We start from the raw sequence: 22,333 nt of genomic DNA, 5'->3' as shown, positions 1-22,333 counted from the left end.
TTGAAAGCTAATCTTTTCTTAAAGATCAATTAATTGTTGGGAGCAAGTTACATTAATATGCTAATTTGGCCCTTTCTCAATTGTCACGAAGAAGATGTAGGAGAAATAAATACTCCTAGGATTCTAAATGTTAGCATATGTCATATTGACATCAACTGGGCATTGAATTCACCCTACAAATTTCAAATTTGACAGTTATAGCAATCTACACAACATTGACTTCGTATTTTAAAAATAAAAAAAAATTATGTGATCTATTGAGGAATTCTAAAAAAAAGAATATGAGAACGTTTTGGTCAAAGAGGGCTTTCGGTTACTTTCTTCTCTGAAAGAAAATCTTCCTATTGAAGTTTAAAAATATTAATTTTGCAATCTCTCACTTATGATTAAGTATTTTGAAGCTTAAGAAAATCTGTTGAGTAAAATCACAACTCAGAAGTCCATTAACCTTTTAACAATAAACGTTATGTCAAAAAGTGCATTCTAAGTTCAGCCTTTTGCTTCTCAATTATGTTAACAAAACATTTTTGAGAATTTAACCCAAAAAATAGAAAAAAGAAAGAAAAAAAAACCTAAAACCTAGATCCCAAAATACCTCTCCTGTTAAAAAAGACCTTGGATTACTTAAAAGGACCTTAGACCTAAAAAACAAAAGCTGCAGAATAAGGAAAAAAAAGGCTGCAGGAAAAACCTTTTTTTTAAAATTAAATTTTGTGGAATTGTCAAGTAGTCACAGAATTACAAATAATACCTTTAAAAAAGATATAAGTAAGTAAAGCAGTTAGAATAGAATATGTAAAAGTGCTAAATACAAAACAAAAACAAGATAGATATATAGATAGATTCACTAAAAAGATGGAGTCAGTGTTTTAGAAGTAACTGGTTACGTATATTATTATAAGACTCTCTGCTATATCCAAAAAACTCACTCCAGGTGGTGTTCTACTGTGTGACTGTGTTTTTTTCTTCTGTTAATGACGCCTTCTTCCTATGGCGGCCACTCCTAATTTTCTGTTCATCTCTTCTTCTTTCCCAAAAAATTCTCCTCTCTGCTGTCACAGTCATAATCAACAACAGCATTTTAAATCTCTGTTATCTCCTTTTCTCTTGTTTTTCTTCACTTTCTCTTTTTGTTCACTTACTATTCTCGTTTTTTTTCTTTACTCTAAACTCACTAAGAAAAGAATTAATGAAACCCATCAACAGCTTAAATTAGTTCAAAAAAACTTATCTTTACAGGAATCTAAAGAAGATGAAGTTACCCATCAATCTGACCCGACCCATTTGACCCATTCAATTCTTCTTGAGATCTTACCTTCCAGTTCACCTAAATGGGCCAAACTGTTTTCCAATGAATTGGGTAATGATGATAGCCCGAATAAGATTGATAAATCTGGTCTTGATGCGGATAAGGATGATAAGGAGAGAACGAAGAAAAAGAAACGGGTCAAGAAGAAGAGACCCGATTCGAATAGTGAAGAGGAGGTGAAGACGAAGAAAGATTCTGGGGTTGTTAAGGAGAAAGAGGAGTTGGTATTTTTATACCCTTTTACGAAGTCGAGTAGTGCAACTCAGAGAAAAATTAAGCAGCATTACGATGAGCTTGTTAAGTCTCACGAGTCTAATGGACTGACTCTGGCTCAGGTTTTATTTCTTTTCATTTCTCTTTTTATTTATTAATGCTGTATAGTGTGTGCCATATTTGAAATTTAGTAAAGGTTGCTTCTTGATTTGGTTTTGTTGAATTGGGATATTGTCCTTTGTATGTATGACTAAAGGTGCCATTTTTATAAATTTTGAAGACTTAGATAGCTCCTGTGTGATGTTTGTATTGATATTATGATTGTTGAGCAATTTGACGTGTCTTTTGTTCTATATTCATATCTCTTTTTTGTTATTAATTTTGTGTAGTATATGGCATCTTTGTGTTTTAGTAAAGATTGCTTCTTTATGTGGTGTTTGTTAAATTGGGATGTTGTGCTTCGTATGCATGACTAAAGGTACCATTTTTATAAATTTTGGAGACTTAGATAGCTCCTGTGTGATGTTTGTATTGAGATTTTGATTGTTCAGCAATTTGACCTCCCTTTTGTTCTATATCCGCGTCCTTTTTGAGATGTTGGAGATCTCCATCCTGGAGGATATCTGCATTTCAAACTTTAACGCGAATATGTTTTTCTTTATGGTTGAAGACCAAGCAGCTTAATTTTAACTTTCAATAAGGCTAAAACTTGCCATACATTGTGGAGTTAGTAGAATGATTTTTTGCCAGCAAGTAGATAATAGATTGCTCGCCTTTTTAGCCCTTGACTGGTATTTTAGGTCTTCTTATCCAAGAGGACACTTTAATCTTGCTCTTACTGCTCTTTCATATGCTTCCTGCTTCTGACCGCTTGCCTATCTCAGTAGGAAATTGGAACAGTCTCCGATTTCAAAGAAAAAGCTGTTGGCAAGTAGATAATAGATTGCTCGCGTTTTTAACCATTTTATTTTCTTGTACTTAAGACAGAATTAAACATTTTCCATGGTAGTAAAGATTCTTTTTAGTCCTTGGTGGGCCGCGTTACCTAGTACTTGTGCTGGTGGAGGTAGTAGGTACCCGGTGGAATAATCGAGGTGCACACTGGTCCAGGCACCGCCATCATCAAAAATAAAAAAAACTAAAGATTTTATAGTCTCTTGAGGCTGATCAGTTTGGTTTCACGTAGACACGTATAACAGGATTAGTTGGAAGGAATATATTAATTTGAGAAAGTAGGTGAAAGATGTTGTTTAGGTGTACTGAGTCAATTAACCATCTTCTATCACATTGCAGAAGAAGTTGGAATATTTAGTCAATGTTTATGAATACTTTTGGAGTTAGTTATCAAAAATAAAAATAAAAATTTTGTAGTCAAGTGGTTGATTCAAGAAGACTTGAAAGGACTAATCAACATCTAGCAGGTAAAAAGAACAGATAATAAGATCCCCAGAGTCAAAGCTGGAGGACAGCTCCACTATGTATTATCTGGACAATTTGTTAGAAAGGAACAAGAACTGATCTGATATGTGGGAAAAGAAACACCTTATTTTTTGTAAAGTTCTCCAAAATCCATGCTTCTGGAGTAGACGAAGCATTGTAACTGATATAGCACGTAGAATGATCTTGTTAGACTCCTTTAACCTATAGGAGGGGTCTACGATCTTGTTAGACTCCTTTAACCTATAGGAGGGGTCTACGATCTTGTTAGACTCCTTTAACCTATAGGAGGGGTCTACTCCACACTTTTTTGTAATCTTTCAATAACCCCTTGGTAATGATTGTCAATTAAAAAAATTACTCAAATTTTTTTACAGGTGTATGTGCATTGAGCGAGTATCCACTTTATGTAGGATTTAAGAAATTGACTTAAAATGATCTCGATACTTTGTCGAGTATTAGCTTTTCACTGAAGTTTGTGAGTTTGTTGCTGATTTGAGTGAAGTGTTAGGATATGCAGAAAATGTGTCAACTAACTACTGAGTTAGTGCTCAGTGAGAACACTTTGTTTCGCCATGTTTTCTGTCAACTATCAGCATGTACAATGTGTGTGGATCCGACGACTTATCACCATTTGGAGGAAAATTATGTTTTGAAAATGATCAATGAAACAGAAGATACATTATGTAGTTAATTAACTGATTTGGAAGAATAAACTTTAGTCAAGGATCCTTGGTTGCATGTGATCATATAGTCCTCTATATATATGTATGAAGGACATAACCTTATTCACCATTGCTCTCCTACTTCTATCAATATTCAAATGCAAAGTTAAAATTTTTATTTCACTAAGCAGACATAATGGAATATACGCCAGCTTGACTAAGTGAATGCAATTCTCCGATGCATGTTACAATTTTCATTCTTTCGTTTTAAATGTTTGGATTGGCTTTTCTCGTTCAGATCTTTTAGAATCCTAAATCTTGTATCATGTTATGCCTTAATGATGCAGGTTGGTCAATTTGTTAATTGTTTGGTTGAAGCAAGGAGTGAGCTACAACACAAGTATGTTGAATATTTATTTTCTTTTTGCGATAAGTACAAGTATGTTGAATATTTAAATGAGTATTACCAAGATCAATAGCTTGATTCATCCCCTCTTATAAGTTATGAATTTGAAATATCTTTTCCAAAAGTGCCTTTCAGTTCCCAAATGGCCTTTTCAACGAAGATCAGAGATCAGAGAGAGTATCATCTCTATTAGTAACTAAATTTGTTATTCCTGAACAGGTCAGAGATCATTCAACGAAGATTCACAATAACAAAGGCCTTACTCTTTAAGGCTGACAGATCTTCCTTTGTTAGACTACGGCAGCAGGTAGTGGGCATCTCCCTTTCATCAATTTTTGCTTGAGTTGAAAAACTGTTTCTCACTCATCCCGAATTAAAAAATATTAACTAAGGTTTATGACTTTCAAGATATACAAGCTAGAATCAGAACAGAAGCGACTGGAAGAGGATGCTTTTGTATATAATTGGCTGCAACAACAGCTGAAGCTCTCGCCAGCATACAAAAAGGTACAATAGTACTGAGCTATCACGTTGCAAATTCAACATGAACATTCCATCCATAAAATGGATAAACTTTTGATCTCAACGCTTCAGGAAGGATGGAGAATCATCAATTCTTCTAGATTTTGTCTCATTCTCTCGCTATTTTCTTTTTTCTTTTTTCCCTTATGTCGTGTTAAAATCTCTTCTTGAAAAGTTGATTCCTTGAGGCTACTATAATTGACTCCAGTACTCTATTGCTTTCTGTTAACCTCTTTTTTTCTTTTTTCTTGAAGATGCTTGAAATTGGTGCAGACATGGAAATGAAAGCAAAATCCAATAAACTAGTCGAAACCACAGATGCTGAGTTGCCTGATATTTCTTTTGAAGAGTTATTAGCACAAGAAAAGAAAGACGCTTTCTGGTCAGTGCCACCTCCTCTTCATCCATGTTCTTGAGACCACAAGGATCCAAGATTTAAATTTGATGGGTTTAACATTTAGGTTCTTACATGTGCATCCATTTAATTTACTATTTTTAAAAAAATAAGTGATTTTCCACGCTTATATCTATGCTCTGTGTAAACTATATGTTGTATCCACACTGCTTGAGATTGCTAACTAGATATATCATTTTGACTTGCAGGCAGAGGAATGGGAGAACGAAAGCATACGCCGGCTGAGGATTTATTTTTAGCTTTAGTTTTGGTGAATACACTAATGGCAGTATGTACATCTTGATATCAAAATCATGCCTAGTACAGGAAATTTTTTATTAGGTGCCTGTGCTTCTTGGGTTGATTTTGGACTGAATAATAGCCATTAACAATTTTTTGTTTTTTCTAGGTATACATTCAATGCTCCCTGCATATACAGTGCTTTGGCTTTTGAAAAGTCTATATGCTAACAACAGTTATAGCTGCATCTTTGTTCTTTTCCTTCCATTTTGCACTCCTGTTCCTATGGTTGGGCTATGAATTCAATGGGACTGAACACCTAGTCATGGAAAACAATTTTTACTAACGTGTTTATATTAAACTATATTAGTTGATCATAATTAAGTGATGGAAATATATAGTATTAATTAACTGCGGTTGAGTGATAAGAGTAGGTGTAAAGGATGTTTTATGTATTTATTAGATATATGCAAATAAGTGGTGTATATGTCCTAGTCATTTAGGTACCAGTTGCATTTCAGTGAACTATGAGTAGGATTTTAAACCACCACTAATCCTGCCCAAGAAAGTAAAAAATAGTTTTCTTGAAACCAAACATGTTATACCATGAAATTCTCCTATAAACATATACAAAGGTTTGGATCAAGATCGACATCTCTCGCATGAGAATTAAAATTCAAACTTGTTTTGTCATCTTACCAACTAAATGCTTTACTTTTTCCGATAGCAAATCATAATTTTAGTTAGTTTTTACCCAACGCACTTTGAACAAATTGACTCAACAACTGAGGAAGTAGAGAGAACACGTTTAGTAGTATTGAGTAATTCAATTATATTTCAAAGAGATGACTGGTATAATTAATTAAGTTTTTTAGTTTATCCAACTTTGAATGTGTCCCAGAATTTTACATCGCAGATCATAGCGTCTTGACTCACATTAGTTTCTCTATCATGTCAAAAGACTAATTTAATAAAGGCATATTCTGTTTTTATGGGGAAATCTTTAGGAATGAGCATATGCTACTTCTATAAAAGCTTGATTACCTAAGATAAGAATATGCCATTTCACTTTTCTTTGAACATAACAAAAATCTTAAACCCTATAATGCCTAAAAAAGTGTCATCTTTGCATTCTGTTAGGGAAGATGACACCTTTCTTTGAACAGGAAATAGACGCAGTAAATAACATCACATATAACTGCATGGCTTGTAGGCAATTTTACTTGATGTCTGTAATAATACTGAGGACAGCAAGTTGTCTAAATTAGAAAGTGCTATGGTATATATCTCTATGCTTCAAAGGGAAGCAGCCACGCACAAATTCATATATACACCATCATAGATATTGAAATTGCCAAAACTTCTTTTACTAGGACCAACCAGATGCATTTCTAAAAAGTACAATTAGAAATATAGAAATATAACGATGGTATGAAAGTTACAAGCCACACTCTAAGCTAATACCAGAAGACTGAACTGTCATATCAGGCCGAAAACTCACTCTTTGGCCACTGTGCTATAAGCCAGAATCTTTACTGCTTTTTTCCTAATCTCAGCATCATCAGTCAATCTTCTAATAACAAACTATGAGTTCTTTCTGTCGATCAATCAATCTTCACTGAGGAGTAGATCTTCCGAACAAACCAGAAGCAAGCATAGAAGCCAATTGTTCCTGTTAACACAAAGAAGGCATACGATGCAATCAACATATAACCAAAATACAATATGCCTGACACCAGCTTTGTGATCTCCAACTTGGTGAAGAAATAGAAAACGGAGTAGAGAAACAAGTATAAAGCGGAGGATCCAGCTGTAAGATAAGCTCTCCACCACCAGTTATAGTCTTCGCTGCACAACTGGAAGTAGCAGAGCACAACAGTTATTTCTGCACATGTGATTATCAAGATGAGGAAAACTATAAAGAGAAAGCCAAAGATGTAGTAGAACTGGTTCAGCCATATGGACGTCAAGATGAAGAATAGCTCAATGAAAACAGCTCCGAATGGAAGAATTCCCCCGATAAGTATCGAAAAGGCTGGTTTCATGTACCATGCTTGCTCTGGTACTTGCCTAGGGATTTTGTTCGTCTTAACAGGGTCTTCAATGGCTGGTTTTTTGTAACCGAGGTAACTGCCGACAAATACTAAAGGTACCGAAATCCCAAACCATAAACACACTAGAGCCAACATGGTCCCAAATGGCAATGCTCCAGAAGAATGCTCTTCCCAGATGAGAGCATTCAGCACGAAGAAGACGGCAAAAAGTATTCCAGGGAACATGAAAGCAGTTTTCAAAGTAATCCTTTTCCACTCTGTTCCTTTAAACATTTTGTAGAAACGGGCAGAAGAATAGCCAGCTAACAAGCCCATGAAAACCCATAGTAGAACCATAGCAGTCATAAGCCCACCGCGGTTCGAGGGTGATAAGAAACCCAGCAGAGCAAAGATCATTGTCACAAGTGTCATTCCAAGTATTTGGACACCAGTTCCGACATAAACACACAATAAACCAGAATTAATTGGAGCGCGGAAAACATCCCCATGAACAAGTTTCCATCCTGTTTCTTCCTGAGCCTCATCTTGTGTTTCCAATTGATTATAGTTTGCAATATCTCTGTACAAAGTTCTCATCATGATCATCGCAACCATACCAGAAAGGAATAGGACAATCATCAGGGAATTTATGATGGAAAACCAGTGAATCTGATCATCATTCATGAGCAGGTATGTATCCCAACGAGAAGCCCATTTTACCTCGCTTTCCTAAGGAAGAATAATAATAGTAACTAAGATATCTACAGACAAAAAATAATTGTCTCAAGCCTGGCATAGGAAGGACAAATGTTCAATAAGAGAATACCTTGAAAGAAACGGCATAGGTGAATACAACCTCCTTATCTGCATCTACTTCTTGGGGAACAGTGCTACCTGGGACTAAATTTTTTGTATTCTCATTGCACGTCGTCACCTGAGGGTTCTTGTCATCCCACTCCTTGTACTCATGATTGATGCTATCAATAAAATCAAGTCAGAAGAGAGCGAAAAAATAAAGAAAAAGACTCCTTGTACTCATGATTGGTTCAATAAAATCAAGTCAGAAGAGAACGAAAAAAAAAAAAAAAAGACACAAGGCATTGGTGTAAAACACTGAAACCTGTTTGGCGTCACTTCAAAACCAACGATACGCGCAGTATCAGTTTCAGGATCCTTGTGGTACATGACTCGGAAGCTCAAGTGGTTGTTGATAAAATATTTCTCCTCTTTGCTCTACCAGAAAGAGAATGCAAAAACAGTTAGACTAAATTTGTGAGGATTAAACCATCAATCTATTGCAATTCACAGACTGCACAAACCCCAGCATAATTCCCCTTGAACCCAACACGGAAACCATGCTCGTAAGTGGTAGATTGAATTCCATCCAGCCTTTGTCTAAGAACAGCAACTGGAAGGTTATCTAGAATCCTGCAGCATCAGATGAATATTCGGTGTTGAATCTTAATTCAGGTGCAAAAATATGAGGAAGAAGTCATGTACAGGAGGACTAAGTTGTCTTACATATTAGCTCTATGGTTTAATACACGCGCAAAACATGACCCAAAAATCATGCAAGGTAGGATCAAACAAAATTCTTAGGGGACAAGAGTATATTCAATTTAATCTTACATATTAACTCTGTATTCATCATCAATCTTTTCCTTGAAGTTCTTTGCAGATTCAGCATCAAGCTTTTGCTTACAAACCACCTGACATGGTTGTTCTTGTCTCATTTGGAACTGTAAACAATTCAAAAATACAGATATACTCAGCAAGTATACACATAAGCACGTATTACACAAAAAATTCTTTCTTTTTTATCCTTTGACAGTTATCAGACTAGACAGAAAGAGAAGATCTCCTTACAGTATAAACTGAATTCTCTATGCGGTCCCCTCGAAGAACCTCCCCCAAATTCTCGGCACTATTCAAAATCTTGGTAGGTCTGCAGTACTTCAAGAAGTAGTAATCATAGGGAAGTTGTGTTTTTGTAGATGACAGCTTGTTCACTTTGATATTAAGGGGATCACCCTGTCGAAAAAGAAAGCTAGTTAGAACAATCAAACATGACAGAGGTAGCAGCAGGATCCATAGAGTTGTCAGATCAATTTCATTTTTGAAACAATAGAAGAAATCCCAAAAACCAACGCTAGAACATAGCAAAAACAGTACATTTCAGCTGATTTTCTTTTCTGGTTATTCTACTCCAAGCAGCCAGTCCAAAGTGTTAAGAAAGTGATAGCCCAACAATTTCTTGTATACAATTTCATAATATTCTATGCTTAAACCATTAGAAATTCGTCAAAAAACTTCAATTTTTGAGTCAGGTAGCTCAACTGCGAAAGCAACACTAGGGATGACCTTTTTCTTTTTTATGATGATGGGGTCTAGGCCAGCTTGTGCATATGACTATTCTACCGCACAGAGGCGAATCCAACATGTAAGCTCTATAAGTTCAGCCTTTAAGGTTCTTAGTATTGAACCATTATATTTTTAAAATTATGGGTTTATACCTACAATTTATTGTAATTTTAGTGAATTTTTACACATAATTTTATGCTTCGCGTCAAAAGTATTGGGTTCAGTTGAACCCGGTAACAATACATTGCATCCGTCTCCACCACCGGGTACCTGCTATTTCTCACTAGCAGAGGTACCGGGTAACTTTGTCTGCCAAGGCTTAGACACATGGAAAGGCAACAACACTATGAATGATCTTTTGATTAAGATTAAGGTCTTCACAGCCTCTTCCTCTCTTAAAATAAGAACTCCAGAGCTAACATACACTCTACATTTCTCTGTTAAGTTCACACAAGCTAACTAAGCTGAAAAATACAGATAAGGAATCAATCATTTCTATTCACGTTTATATGCATTCACTCAAAGCACTTTGATTACCAGAAATGAGATTGGCCTATCAACAAAAAGAGATCATCCATCATTGATCAATACCCATTACACGAGAGAGAAAAAAGAAAAAAACCCAAATCAAACAGGGTATATTATCTCCTAAAACTTCACCATTGGGTCAAAATCAACAGATCCAAGCCCTTCTCAGTCACAACAACTGAACAAGGATGTAATACTACAGAAATTACTAAACCTCCAAGATTTATAAAGGTTCTAAATCACACAATATATGTTCATAAAAACTAGAATCCAGCTAAAAAGATTCAATTATTTTGTAGGAAAGAGAGATAGAGAAAGAAGAAAAAGGAAGGTATAGATAGAGCATACAGTTTGAAAATCGCGAGGAGCAACACCGGGGAGATAGAAGGAATTAGCAGAGGAGATGAGGAACACAAGAGAAATGAAGATGGAACTGATCTGCACCGATCTTCGTCTACCCATCTTCAGTTCTCGTTACGCCAAATGAGAGAGAAGACTGAACTGGGAACAAATTAGAAGCTTTTATGCAACGAAAAACGATTTCCTATTTCCAGGTTCTGTTCATAATTCCGCCCCTTTTATTTCCTTTTTCAAATTATTACACTTTCTTTTTTGGAATATCTGAATGTTTTTCCATTGATTATTTTATTATTCACTCCATTTACTTTTACTTATCCGGTGTACCCTTTGAACATTCCTTAAAAAATAATAAATAAAGTACATAATTTACAATAATACTCATATTAATTGATACATATTTTTAATAAATTTGAGAAAATAATTTAAAATGAGTAATTAATATCATGGGTATAACAGAAAAAAAGAAATCGTCTTCTTTTGATATGCTAAAAGTGACAAGTAAAAGTGAAAATCTATTTTTAAAATATTGAACAAGTAAAAGTGAACGAATGGAGTAGTATACTAGTATATATAACTAAAGTATCATAATTCTCAGTAATTCAAAAACAATTTTAACTACTCAAATCTTAAATTTTAATTTTAATATATGATGTTTTGTTGAGCTAACGTTTTTCAACCATATTTGTAATATTTTAAACAAATAAAATATACAAGTCAAATTAACATCTTAAACTATATATTCTAACAGATATTGTCATATGAGACAAAGCTGGGAGAGTATTAACTTATTTTACAAGGGGTTTGTCCCTTATAATTGTTTGACCAAAATCAATTGTGTTAGTTTACCAATACACCCTCAAAGTCAGAAAAAAATGAATAAATAAGATGCGTCATTTATTATTTTTATGTGAAATTTTGAGTACCAAGAACCAATATATAACATTTGCATTATTCAATCCTGCAAGATATTGATGATAATTTCGAACCCGAGTTTCCAAAACAAGGAAACATGTACATTGAATTTCAACCCAACCAAGCTAGCCTGATTAATCAACTATCTTAGACATTTTGTTAAGCTGATAACTAGAACGTAAAATGGAAATGTCTTATCAAGTGCGGGTAACTTGCCCTCACTCTTCAAAAAAACAATATGGTAATGGTTAAAAGAATTTATTCAGTAAAAACTTAAGATGTATGAAACATAAAATTTAATCTCTGAAATAACACGCAATTTTACAAGTTGATATTACCAAAGCTTATGTTCTCTTTTGGAAAATCTAACAAAAGGATTAGAGAGATGAATTAAGTTATAACACTTACATTATAGATTCAACTTTATTTCTGAGTCGCGGTAATTAGTTCTCAACTTTCTTTTTAGCCATTGAAATTTCACACTTCTCTTAGCGTTTGGATTGGAACTTTAGAAAGAAAGACCATGGAAATTCTTTTTCTCAAAAACCAAACACCAGAGTGGAGTATTCCAGTTTTGGAATGGGTGTCTTATCAACATTACCAGAAGTCACTCAGCTTTCCATACAAAGGAGGTGTGTCATAATCTTTAAGTCAATGAGCAGATATAATTAAGGATTCAATACATAATTAACAAAACCTAGCCATTTGAGCGACTCAGCAAATTCATAGGTTGGCGTTAGTTTTTTTCGTTAACATGGTTGCAACAGCAGCGCCTTCGCCTACGTGAAGATACTAAGAACAAGTGAGCAGGTGAGACTTGAACTTCTCTAGTTCATTGAGAACCTCATCTTCGGGTCTGTAAATGAGATCAATCATTCGCCATATCTGCAAAAGGTTGAACCATGAGACTTAAAAAATGTCAACGAAAGATGATAATGCACTATTGCACATTATGTTTTTTCATGTGTCTTGGATATATTTAGGGCTTTGCATTAAAAGGCAAAATAAACATAGGGTAAATCATAGCTGCCGGTTCTTGGATATATTTAGGGCTTGGCATTTAAAGGGCAAAATCAACATCGGGTAAATCATGGCCTTTTGGTAGCGATCGTGAAGGACCTTTAGGCGAAAGACTATCAAAAATCATAACTTTTCACAGAGAAAAGCAGGCACCATTCAACCTTATCAGGATTCAGGCTTAAGTCAAGCTTGGCTGAACCTACTGTACGACCAATCATCATTTACAATTTAATAAACACAGCATAGAACTATTGAAGCCTAGGTGAAACTGGAATAGTGTAGTTCAGATTTTAGTTTAATCAGATACTGAGCATTTTTTAATGCATCTGTTGGTCGATTCAGTATGAATATAATAAACAAGTTTGGCTGTTACCTGTAATGTACCGCCTCCGCCAGTACTTTCACCATCATCTGAGACACTAACAATGGTCCATGGATCTGCTGCATTCCAGTGGAAGTCAACCACCTTATCCCTATTTTCATCCACAAAGTCAGAACCCGATACATGGCATAAGTGAAATTCAGATGCTCTCTGCTTAACTTCAAAGGCATAAATATACGTGATTTTCTTTCATTTTTAATAAGCAGGCATAAATAAAAGTGATAACCCTCTGAACTTCCCTAACGAAAGAGAGAAAGGAGAATTGACTCTGCTCTTAATTATATCCACCATTAGATTTTTATTATTTACCTTCAGAGTTGGATAGTTAGAGAGAGAAGCTATACTGTCGCTCTGGTTTCTACATCAACAGCAAACAAAAAACAGTCTAGTGACCAGCCACCATCGGCCTAGTGCAATTTCGCGTGGACATGGTGAGATCTACAATTTATATGAAAAAGCCTATGTTGGAGAATCATACTAATCGGTGAAGCTTGAGGTGAGTAACGGAGATGTCTCTTAAAGAGATTTGCCAACAAAAGCACATCCCCAAGATTCAACAAGCTCTTTTTTAGTATAAACTAGAGGTAGAAACAACAAATATTGATTACGTAAAACACAGCAGAGAAGTAGAAGAGGATTTCAGTCTCTTTATAATAGAAAACAAAGGTTTTTATGATACAAAAACCTATACATAGCTCAAGACAAGGGGTCATCTTTGGCAACTGAATAGGGTCAGGGAGGTATCTCCTTGATTAATAGGAGCCGTTTTCAAGTAGTGTTCGATCGATTACGTATTAATCAATATTCGATTGATTGGTCTGAGGTTATCGACAAAAAAGATTTGTAAATACCACAGAACTATTGGTATAGCGAGTTCAAAACCAAAAGCCATTGCTCCTTCAGCCGAATGGGAGGACTCCCTAGAAATTCCTTGTTTAGAGAAAGCTGTACAATCAATGAAAAGAGCGGACAACACGATTACTGAGGTGAGCAGTCTCACATTCTCGAGAAAAGCAGACGAAAACGGAATTAGGAATTCCATTCTCTAAGACGAACTAAAGGAATGTCTCTAAGCAACCAAGGCCAAGAGCAAGCAGGAGAGGGCATTCAGATCGAAATATTATTTCCTTTTTGTCTGAAACCTTGGCATATATCTAAATTGTACTCCCGTGAAGAGCTAATGAAAAAGAAAAAACAAAAAGATGATTTTTGTTTTTTAACAGTTTGGGGAATGGAAGCTGAACTTCACTTTGGTTCTCCCCGAAAACGCCCTTCCTTTTTTGAGCCCATTATTAAGGAACTCGGAAAATAAAATGGAAAATTCAAAAATAAATATTTTATAACTCTAAAAGTTTCTTTATGATTTTGTGGTTAGTCTTTGAATCTAGAAAAAAGCTAAGAATTCACTTCGAATGAAGAAATTCAGAATATTGTTTCCTGATACTGATATCTCAATTTCTCAAAATACTTCAATTGGTACACGCAAGAAATAGGCTAATTCAGCAGCCTTTTGTTCAATTTCTCATGGACATAGAAGGAAAAGAGAACTAGAACCATGCAAACAAAATTTAATATAAAATAATCAAACTGCAAACTTATACCTATGTCCAGCGTGACGAAAAAATAAGCCAGGAGGAGATGTTGAAGCTTTTCTACCAGCAGAGTCCTCCATCTTACCAATCTGCGAGAAAATAATTTTCATTGAAACTACTAACAATGAAGTATAATTTCTTTTAAATGTTAAATAGAAACAAAATCCTTAAATCATAACAATGTTGCCACCTGAATGAAGAAAATCATAAGCTATAACCTTGTTAACGATGTCAATCAATGGATAATTCCAAAAAGAAAAGGCTTACTACTATTGTTAACCTAACAAATAATGATGCCTTACTACAACAACCCAGTGTATTCCCACAAGTGGGGTCTGGGGAGGGTGGATGTATCCGGCCTTACCCCTACCCTGTAAGGGCAGAGAGGTTGTTTCCAATAGAGAAAAGATGAAAGAAGCACTGATAGCAAATAACAACAATACAAGATATTTAGAAAACTGAAACCAAGATAGCAAAAGAAAAGATAAAAGAAGTACCGAGCAAGTAATAACAATACAGGATATGTAATAATAGCAATCTAAGGATAAAATGATACAATACTAACACTAATACTATTGAACTAAGGAAGACAAAGGGAAACGCTCGACTACCTATTAACCTTTCACCCTAATTCTCAACCTCCACACCCTCATATCAAGGGTCATGTCCTCGGTTAGTTCAAGTTGCGCCATATCCCGCCTGATCACTTCTCCCCAAGATTTATTTGGCCTACCTATACTCTTCCTCTTATCCCATGGCCAACCTCTCACACCTCCTGACTGGGGCATATGTGCTTCTCCCTTTAACATGCCCGAACCATCTTATCCTCCACGAGGACCGCTCTCACCTTGTCCCGAATAACTTCATTCCTAATTTTATCTTACCTAGCATGCCCACACATCCATCTCAACCTAAGTTGCTCGGACTAGGGTGTGGGTGTCCGATACGGGTGCAGATCTAGAGGTCAGATCCTTCATGATCTAAATTTAAAGATTTGGGGGTACGGATCCAAGTACGGATACGGGTGCGGAGATTCGGCTAAAAATAATTCAATTATTTAAAAATAGAGTTATAAAAATATGTCTAAATTATGAGACATGTGAAAAATTTACAAGGTATTCCGAGAAGGAGAAAATATTGAACAAGAGTAGAATTTTAGAAGGAGATAAAAGGAAAAGAAATGACATAGAAATTTATATATACAAGGTATTCCATTTTCTTCCATATCACCCTAGCTTTTGATTTGTTTTCCAAAATCATAGTATCTGTCCCAAATTTCTCCGTTGATTTTGGTCAAAGTACCCAAAATCGGTTGACCAGATCCGACACGGATCCCACACCCATACCCACACCCACGTCGTGTCGACACGGGTGCGGCACTGAAAGTGAAGAGTCCGAGCAACTTAGATCTCAACATCCTCATTTCAGTTACTTTCATCTTCTGGACATGGGAGTTCTTGACTGGCCAGCACTCTGCCCATACAACACAGTCAGTCTAACCACTACTTTGTAGAAATGATGCCTTACTAGGAAAACAAAAAGGAGCTTAAATGGTACCCAAAAAATCGCAGTCATTTCTAACTTGATTGCCAAACTTAGACCCTAATTGGTTTTATGCATACTATCTCTACTTATTTGAATCATTGGATAATATATTTTTATTACTTTATGCAAGTCACAGAAGTGATTTTCAAAGACAAAATCAACTTGATCTGTGTCATTAACTAGAAGAACTTCCTTAGCATATGGTTCATGAGGAAAAGGAAAAAAATATAAGAAGATAAGCAATTAAATTGAAATACAAAAAGAACTAACAATCTTTAGCTTTTCCCCTCAAAAGATATTTCTTTGAGCTGCCAAAATTTTGAAGAAAAAAATAGAGGAAAAGATACATTTATCTGCCTTTCGGCAAAGTCCCACCTTTTCATCTCTTTGACCCCCCCACCCCACCCCCCAACACACCCAAAAGAAACACAAGAGAGGAAAGGATCTCTAACCTTTTCATGATCCCAGATGTTCAGGATACCATCTTCTGCAGAACTTCCAAAGACTGATGATTTATCTGGGGACCACTGGAATAGAAATTGTTTATCAAACGCCAGTGCAGGTCTCATGCAAATAGGTTACCTTATCAACATAAATAAGGGTGGACAGCAAAAGCAAGCAAGCATGTCAGTTACTCTCAGACCTGTACACAAAGCACAGCAGCAGTATGGCCCTCAAAGATATGTATAGGCGATCCCACTCCCCCAGAAGTGAGGTTTCGTCGATCAAACATGCGAACAGTGTTGTCTGCCGACCTGAAGGAGGCATAGCTATAATCTTAAGGCTTCCACAGAAATTGAAAAAAATTCATGGAATCATGGAACCATACATTCACATAAAGGGGAAAAACAAGGATCGACACCACATAAATATTGCAGAAAGATTAATGTATTGTCTCAGGATCAACCTACTTAAACATCATAATTCAACAGGACGAACATTTGCAATCATTACCCAGTCAAAATATAATTTACATCGTGAGGATTCCAATCAACACAATGAAGATCAGCGTTATGAGCCTTCTCTACCTGCAGGGAAAATTATCAGATCCAAAGTCCAATCAGAGACATGACTATGACCAAAGAAACAGAAATAATATAGCAACGATTATAGTAATAATAATGATTAGAAAAAGAAAGGAGACATTTCAAGGAATGCATAAAGAACAGATATGTTAATGGAAAGACTAATAATAAGTAATATAAATGTCGTACAGAACTGAAGTTTACTTGGTGGAATCCTATTTGAAATGATTAATCAGCTTTAAATAGGGCCAAAGAAAAAATGTTTTACATCCATTAAGGCCATAAGTCATTTTCTACAGCAACCTCTAACTAGTCAAACTCACTTGCACTTACCAATATCTAAGAATTATCACCACCTTATAACAATTATCCATCACCATTTTTCCTAAATCCTACTGCTACTTGCTACCACATTTCGCCAAGATTTACTACTCTCAAGCTTAACTAAACTCAAGAACACGTTTCAGAAAACAAGTTTTTCTCATATAATGTGCCACAAAAAAATATTGAAGGAACAATGACCAGAAGCAACCAAAAATAACTGCAAAGACAACAGATTACTAAAGCATTTCAACATAGATAGATAGGATCCAGTTGACGAAAAGACACCGGAAGGTCAATCACAAATGCCTTATCTGTACAACCATATCTGGCTCATTGTCTCCCCACCTCTAATATTTCAATTTTATATGTGTTGCAAACTAAAATATTTACTGCCTACCTATCTGATATAACAAACTACAATATGAAGAACAGGCAATATGACAGAAACCCCCTCCTGACCTCCCCACACACAAGCACAGAGGCCAGAGATCTTTAGTATGATTTCACTAGAAATAAGGAGAAGTCATTTTTTAATATAAGCACAAATCAAGAGAAGTTCTCCACTTATCCACAAAGAGAAAATGTAGAAAACAAGATAAGTTACTAAGTGCTTGAGCAAAAACAATGATTACAACCTTGACAGCAGGAGAAGAACCAGTTCTTGCATCCCACAGTATTAGGCAGGAATCATCTCCAACACTGCAAAACTCCTGTGCACTTTATTTAAAAAAAAGGAATCCAGTAAGGATACGTGAAGCCAGGATAAGAGATGAACAAATAACTTTTTTTTTCTTTCCTCCCTGTTCTTTTTTCTCTTTATCTTTTATTTGAAAAGTGGTCAGAAAGCTACTTCATCCATGGGAAAAAAGAGGAAAAAGGAATAGAACGGCTTAACTTTGAAACTCATAAGACATAATACAGAAGAAAAGAAGTTTGATATGTGACATGACAGCTCAAACAAGTATTATCTCATCTTCAATCAAGGTCACATTACACAAACGTTTTGACAGTGTTAACCCCAAACAACATCAAGTCTCACAACTACACTGAAGGGCTAAACTCAACATCTTATACAATATGTGAGATGTGATAAACATGAGCTACCTGGAAGGGCAAAACTGAACATCTTCTACGGTATCATCATGTCCTTGGAAAATACCTCGAGCTTGAACAGTAGGGCCTTCTGCAGAAGGTTTCGAGTTACTTGCTCCAGATCCAGGAGACTTTGTAGCTCCCTGGTCTGCTGCTAATGTTGACACATGGTCATGAATGCTCCAGAGAACAACCGATTTGTCCTTCCCTGCAACAATTAACCCATGAGTGCATGAGCTTTATAATACACAAGCTCGAAAAGTTAAAAAAATATCTGAGGTAAGAACTAAAGGAGGTAATATTAATTGACTGCAGGCATCAATGACAGTAAGAGGCTGAACTCTGATGTGGTCCAAAAGTTTTCCCCTAAGTTAACTATAGATCTCCATTAAGGAAAAGTATTATAGCCCCTCCAACACAATTCATGCGACACACTTCTAGAAAGAATAATATACCATAAAACTCTTAAATCTTTCAGAACATACAAAGTTATAATTCAACTTTAAACCATAATATGATGTTCTTCATCAAACTAACTTATCAACAACTACCCTGATTAGATTTTGTGCCAACTAGGTACTGTCATACATTGTTACTCTTTGAAACGAAATTATGGGGTTGAAAGTGTCGCACTATACTGGTCTCACTTTACCTAGCCAGAAGGAATACACCACTAAATCAACTCAGGCGTCAAAAAGAAGGAATTGTTTCATAACGAATAATGTGGACTACCTTGGTAGCTGAAAATTGCTATCTAAGGAATAAGTTGCAAAAACCATATGACTCGGTGGCTTTATCACCATCTGCCACCAACGACCAGAACATGTCACTTAGGAAATAAGCTAAAAAGAATAGAAAATATCTGAAGACCACCAACTGGTTACCAATTATAAAACGACACATTATCCGTTAATAAACATGCAGTTAACCATGAGCTGCTAATTGGAATAGAAGCAATCACAAAATCCTTGAAAGAAGAGAACATTCAATGACTGGTCGGTCAACCTCCAGAGAGCACGAAAGGCTCAGAAGGGCACATAGCGAGCGCAAATTCAGCATTGTCTTGATGTCCAGTCAATATCTGCAGGTAGATATAGACTATCAGTTACTACTTATAAGATACAAAGTTGGAAAACTGAACCTGTCGTTAAAAAACCCACCAAGTCCGGTCGAGAATTATTTACGCCCAAGGTAGCATGACGGTTAGGCTGAGACTCAACATCCCAAATAAGAACCTGATTCCAAAATTTCCAAGGTCAACTTAAAGTTTTCAAAGGTTACTAAAAAGAAACAGCAGCCATAAGGGTGGAAACCAACTTGTATGAATAGGGCTACAAAAGGAAAATGAAATATGCAGAAGCAGATGCTTACATCAGGACTGTCAGTGTGTGTGGCCACAATCTTGCTATCCTGAGGCAGTTCCCTTATTCGATTCACCTGAAATCATATTATAGAATGCTACCAGATTTGTTAAAGCAGATTATAGTATTTCAAGTACATAATTCCATGTTATGAGTGCTTCTGTAATTGATGTTCTTAAGCAACAAGGGTCAAGTATTTACCATTCTTATAGTGAGTATAAGAAAGGAGAACAATTAGTATAATTGTAAGGATTCAGCAAGATACAGTGATCAATTCATTTTATCTTGAGAAAGTTCCACTGACACCAAAAGAATCATTAAGAACAAAAAAGTTGCACAAATACATTGGAAACATTCTATATGGAAAATAATTTTTCCCTCTAAATGAGCGGGAAAAATGTATTATCAGAAGTTTAAAATAATGTAACCAGAATTTGGGGCCTATAGGCACTAATAATCCTTTTGAATTGAAACTCTTCTAAGTCCACTTCAAAATTTATGACGCCAGATTATCTGTGTTGGGAAACAACACCTGGTTTGGTTTATGCTGTATGTTTCTAATTTAATTATTTTTTGGCTTGCTACAATATGTTTCACCAATTTTTCCTCCAAAGATATCTATGCAAGAGTGAGTAATTAACAGTCAACATTAATCCAGAATCTAAAACAGGAATTAAGTATAAAACCATGTGAGAAATTTCCATATAAAGCACCTAATTTCAAATATTTTGGTAATAATTCTAGATGACAAAACAAAATGCATTAAACACTCAGCTGCATTAGTGATGAGACAAGCTACCAGCGGAAAATAACCATTCAGGAAATTATACTAACTGAACAGCAGAAGTCCTCAAGTGCACTGCCTGTATTCTAGTGTAACACAAAATCTTAACAGTATAATCTAATAATGAAATAAACCAGAAAGAGAAAATTTCATGTTTGAATCTTATAATAAGATAGGCCAAAGAAAGATGTACCTCACCCGGATGAATAATAGTTTTGTACTTCTTTACAAAAGGCGAACGTGCTTCTTCGTTGAACTGAAAGATAGACAACCAAGATCATAAAAAGTGAAGAGGTGGAGGAAGAAATAGGAAGGGCATGTATCTATGCACATGGAGAACACCTGAGATATGTGTTGTGCTGCTGCAACCCTAGGTTTGACAACTTCACAATTAGCTATGACAAGCGTATTTGGAACGCTGCCATCAGTCTGCAGGGGAGAGGAATAATAGGATCCAAATAAAGATTATGATGAGAATAGAGATGACATTTAGCAGTGATGTAAGAAAATAATGAGATGATTGAACTGAAAGGATAATAACAATAACTACCACACCAACTAAGGATTCTAAAGCAACAACCGAACAAATAAGTATTCTTGACGCTTCCTGTTCGCTACTTACTAACCTTATTTATAAGAATATTTATCAAGGCTAATCTAACATATTTTCATCATTAAAATGTAACATATAAATGACAAGTTAATTAAATGAAGTGAAATGATAAACTTGCCTGCTCAGAAAGGTAGAGGCGCTGGCGGTTCTTGTAAGTTGCTTGCTCAAACTGGGGACCCCACCTGAAAGAGAGAAGCAGTAATTTTCAGTTATTAGTATCTACAGATAAGCAACCAAAGAAGCAATTCCATCTACATGAAGAAGCTGCAATCTCAGTAAAACTATTGAATCTCTAAAGAGAGATCAAAACGGACACATCAACAAAGAGAGAAATAATATATAAACCTAACGGCAAGAATCAGCAATCAAATATGCCAGACAACCTGCATTCCAACAACAGATGAACCAAGAGAAGACTTCAACCGTCAAACATTGCACAAGAACATAGGTATACTTCACCTCTCCGTCTACCCACATCCTCTCTTGTCCTCGAACTAAGAGAAGACTACTTAGATGATTTAGTAAAGTCATTTATAGACCCTTAATAATGATTTTCACTTGGAATTCTAGGTTACAGCCTTACATGAAAAGTTTAAACATTGAATTATTCATGAAGTAGCTTCCTGAAGCACTACCCCCTACCCCAACTCACACACACCTGCACAGAGCAAAGAATTTTAAGAAACCTACAGAGCAAGAGTATTAACAAATGCGTCAACCAACAATGGGCAGTTCAAAACGCATAATGCATAGACAAAAGGGAGTACGGGTTAACAAAAACGGTGTAACGAAACCCTAGAAAGAGAGAAGAGTGGGAATGTGCGTAAATACGAACCGACAGGAGAGGGAAGGCCAAACGAGGTTGTGGTTAGCAAGCCAATCGTAGAGAACAGGAACCAGTGACTTCCACTGTGTGTAACGTTCGTCCACCGACCGCTGTTCTCCGCCTTTCGCCGCTCTCTCTTCCTTCATCTCTGTGTCTTGCTCTACTCACGTTTTCCCGCCTCTGCTCCCTATTTACTGTTCAAGCCTCTGCTGCTGCGCTTTAAGGCTTTTTTCCTATTTGCCTGAAAGTACAACACGCGTAACAGTTGAATACCTTTTGGGGATTCCACTTATATATAGCTCCGCTACTTAAGTCATTCAGGAAAAAACTTATAGGTTTTCCTACGTGTGTTTGTAAAAATCCGAAAAATCAAAACAAACCGACCAAAA

At 35.8% G+C, this 22,333-nt stretch overlaps 3 protein-coding genes across 3 annotated transcripts; 1 reads left to right on the top strand and 2 right to left on the bottom strand.

The window, feature by feature from the left end:
* The first annotated feature begins 860 nt into the window (after positions 1–860).
* Positions 861–5,433, top strand: LOC107762981 (uncharacterized). Its single transcript, XM_016581382.2, has 6 exons — positions 861–1,644; positions 3,972–4,024; positions 4,250–4,337; positions 4,439–4,537; positions 4,807–4,934; positions 5,156–5,433. The coding sequence occupies exons 1-6, from the start codon at positions 991–993 to the stop codon at positions 5,190–5,192; spliced, it is 1,059 nt and encodes a 352-aa protein (XP_016436868.1). The 5' UTR covers positions 861–990; the 3' UTR covers positions 5,193–5,433.
* A 1,094-nt stretch (positions 5,434–6,527) lies between these two features.
* LOC107762982 (transmembrane 9 superfamily member 7) lies at positions 6,528–10,662 on the bottom strand. The gene is made up of 7 exons (XM_016581383.2): positions 10,457–10,662; positions 9,086–9,250; positions 8,849–8,958; positions 8,539–8,647; positions 8,340–8,452; positions 8,046–8,196; positions 6,528–7,948 (listed from the first exon to the last, which is right to left on the bottom strand). The coding sequence occupies exons 1-7, from the start codon at positions 10,568–10,570 to the stop codon at positions 6,791–6,793; spliced, it is 1,920 nt and encodes a 639-aa protein (XP_016436869.2). The 5' UTR covers positions 10,571–10,662; the 3' UTR covers positions 6,528–6,790.
* A 1,225-nt stretch (positions 10,663–11,887) lies between these two features.
* LOC107814868 (WD-40 repeat-containing protein MSI4) lies at positions 11,888–22,221 on the bottom strand. Its single transcript, XM_075251282.1, has 15 exons — positions 21,954–22,221; positions 21,237–21,300; positions 20,848–20,934; positions 20,699–20,761; positions 19,732–19,797; positions 19,521–19,595; positions 19,366–19,441; positions 18,373–18,568; positions 17,904–17,985; positions 16,874–16,947; positions 16,563–16,674; positions 16,372–16,446; positions 14,384–14,463; positions 12,774–12,873; positions 11,888–12,265 (listed from the first exon to the last, which is right to left on the bottom strand). The coding sequence occupies exons 1-15, from the start codon at positions 22,088–22,090 to the stop codon at positions 12,173–12,175; spliced, it is 1,380 nt and encodes a 459-aa protein (XP_075107383.1). The 5' UTR covers positions 22,091–22,221; the 3' UTR covers positions 11,888–12,172.
* Positions 22,222–22,333: the final 112 nt, after the last annotated feature.

This window comes from Nicotiana tabacum, chromosome 4, assembly GCF_000715075.1.
Source record: "Nicotiana tabacum cultivar K326 chromosome 4, ASM71507v2, whole genome shotgun sequence".
Classification (NCBI taxonomy): domain Eukaryota; kingdom Viridiplantae; phylum Streptophyta; class Magnoliopsida; order Solanales; family Solanaceae; genus Nicotiana; species Nicotiana tabacum.
The sequence above is the reverse complement of the archived record's forward strand: the minus strand, read 5'-3'. Positions and strand labels throughout refer to the sequence as shown.

What these genes read in the sequence shown, in the direction of transcription:
- LOC107762981 (XM_016581382.2), top strand. Translation starts at nt 991, where the DNA reads ATGGCGGCCACTCCTAATTTTCTGTTCATCTCTTCTTCTTTCCCAAAA. An exon ending in AGGAGTGAGCTACAACACAA is followed by an intron (nt 4,025 to 4,249) that starts GTATGTTGAATA and finishes ATTCCTGAACAG; the next exon opens with GTCAGAGATCATTCAACGAA. An exon ending in TTGTTAGACTACGGCAGCAG is followed by an intron (nt 4,338 to 4,438) that starts GTAGTGGGCATC and finishes ATGACTTTCAAG; the next exon opens with ATATACAAGCTAGAATCAGA.
- LOC107762982 (XM_016581383.2), bottom strand. Translation starts at nt 10,570, where the DNA reads ATGGGTAGACGAAGATCGGTGCAGATCAGTTCCATCTTCATTTCTCTT. An exon ending in TAGAGAATTCAGTTTATACT is followed by an intron (nt 8,959 to 9,085) that starts GTAAGGAGATCT and finishes AATTGTTTACAG; the next exon opens with TTCCAAATGAGACAAGAACA. An exon ending in TCAAGGGGAATTATGCTGGG is followed by an intron (nt 8,453 to 8,538) that starts GTTTGTGCAGTC and finishes TCTTTCTGGTAG; the next exon opens with AGCAAAGAGGAGAAATATTT.
- LOC107814868 (XM_075251282.1), bottom strand. Translation starts at nt 22,090, where the DNA reads ATGAAGGAAGAGAGAGCGGCGAAAGGCGGAGAACAGCGGTCGGTGGAC. An exon ending in ACATCTGGGATCATGAAAAG is followed by an intron (nt 14,464 to 16,371) that starts GTTAGAGATCCT and finishes ATTTTCTCGCAG; the next exon opens with ATTGGTAAGATGGAGGACTC. An exon ending in GCGGAGGCGGTACATTACAG is followed by an intron (nt 12,266 to 12,773) that starts GTAACAGCCAAA and finishes AACCTTTTGCAG; the next exon opens with ATATGGCGAATGATTGATCT.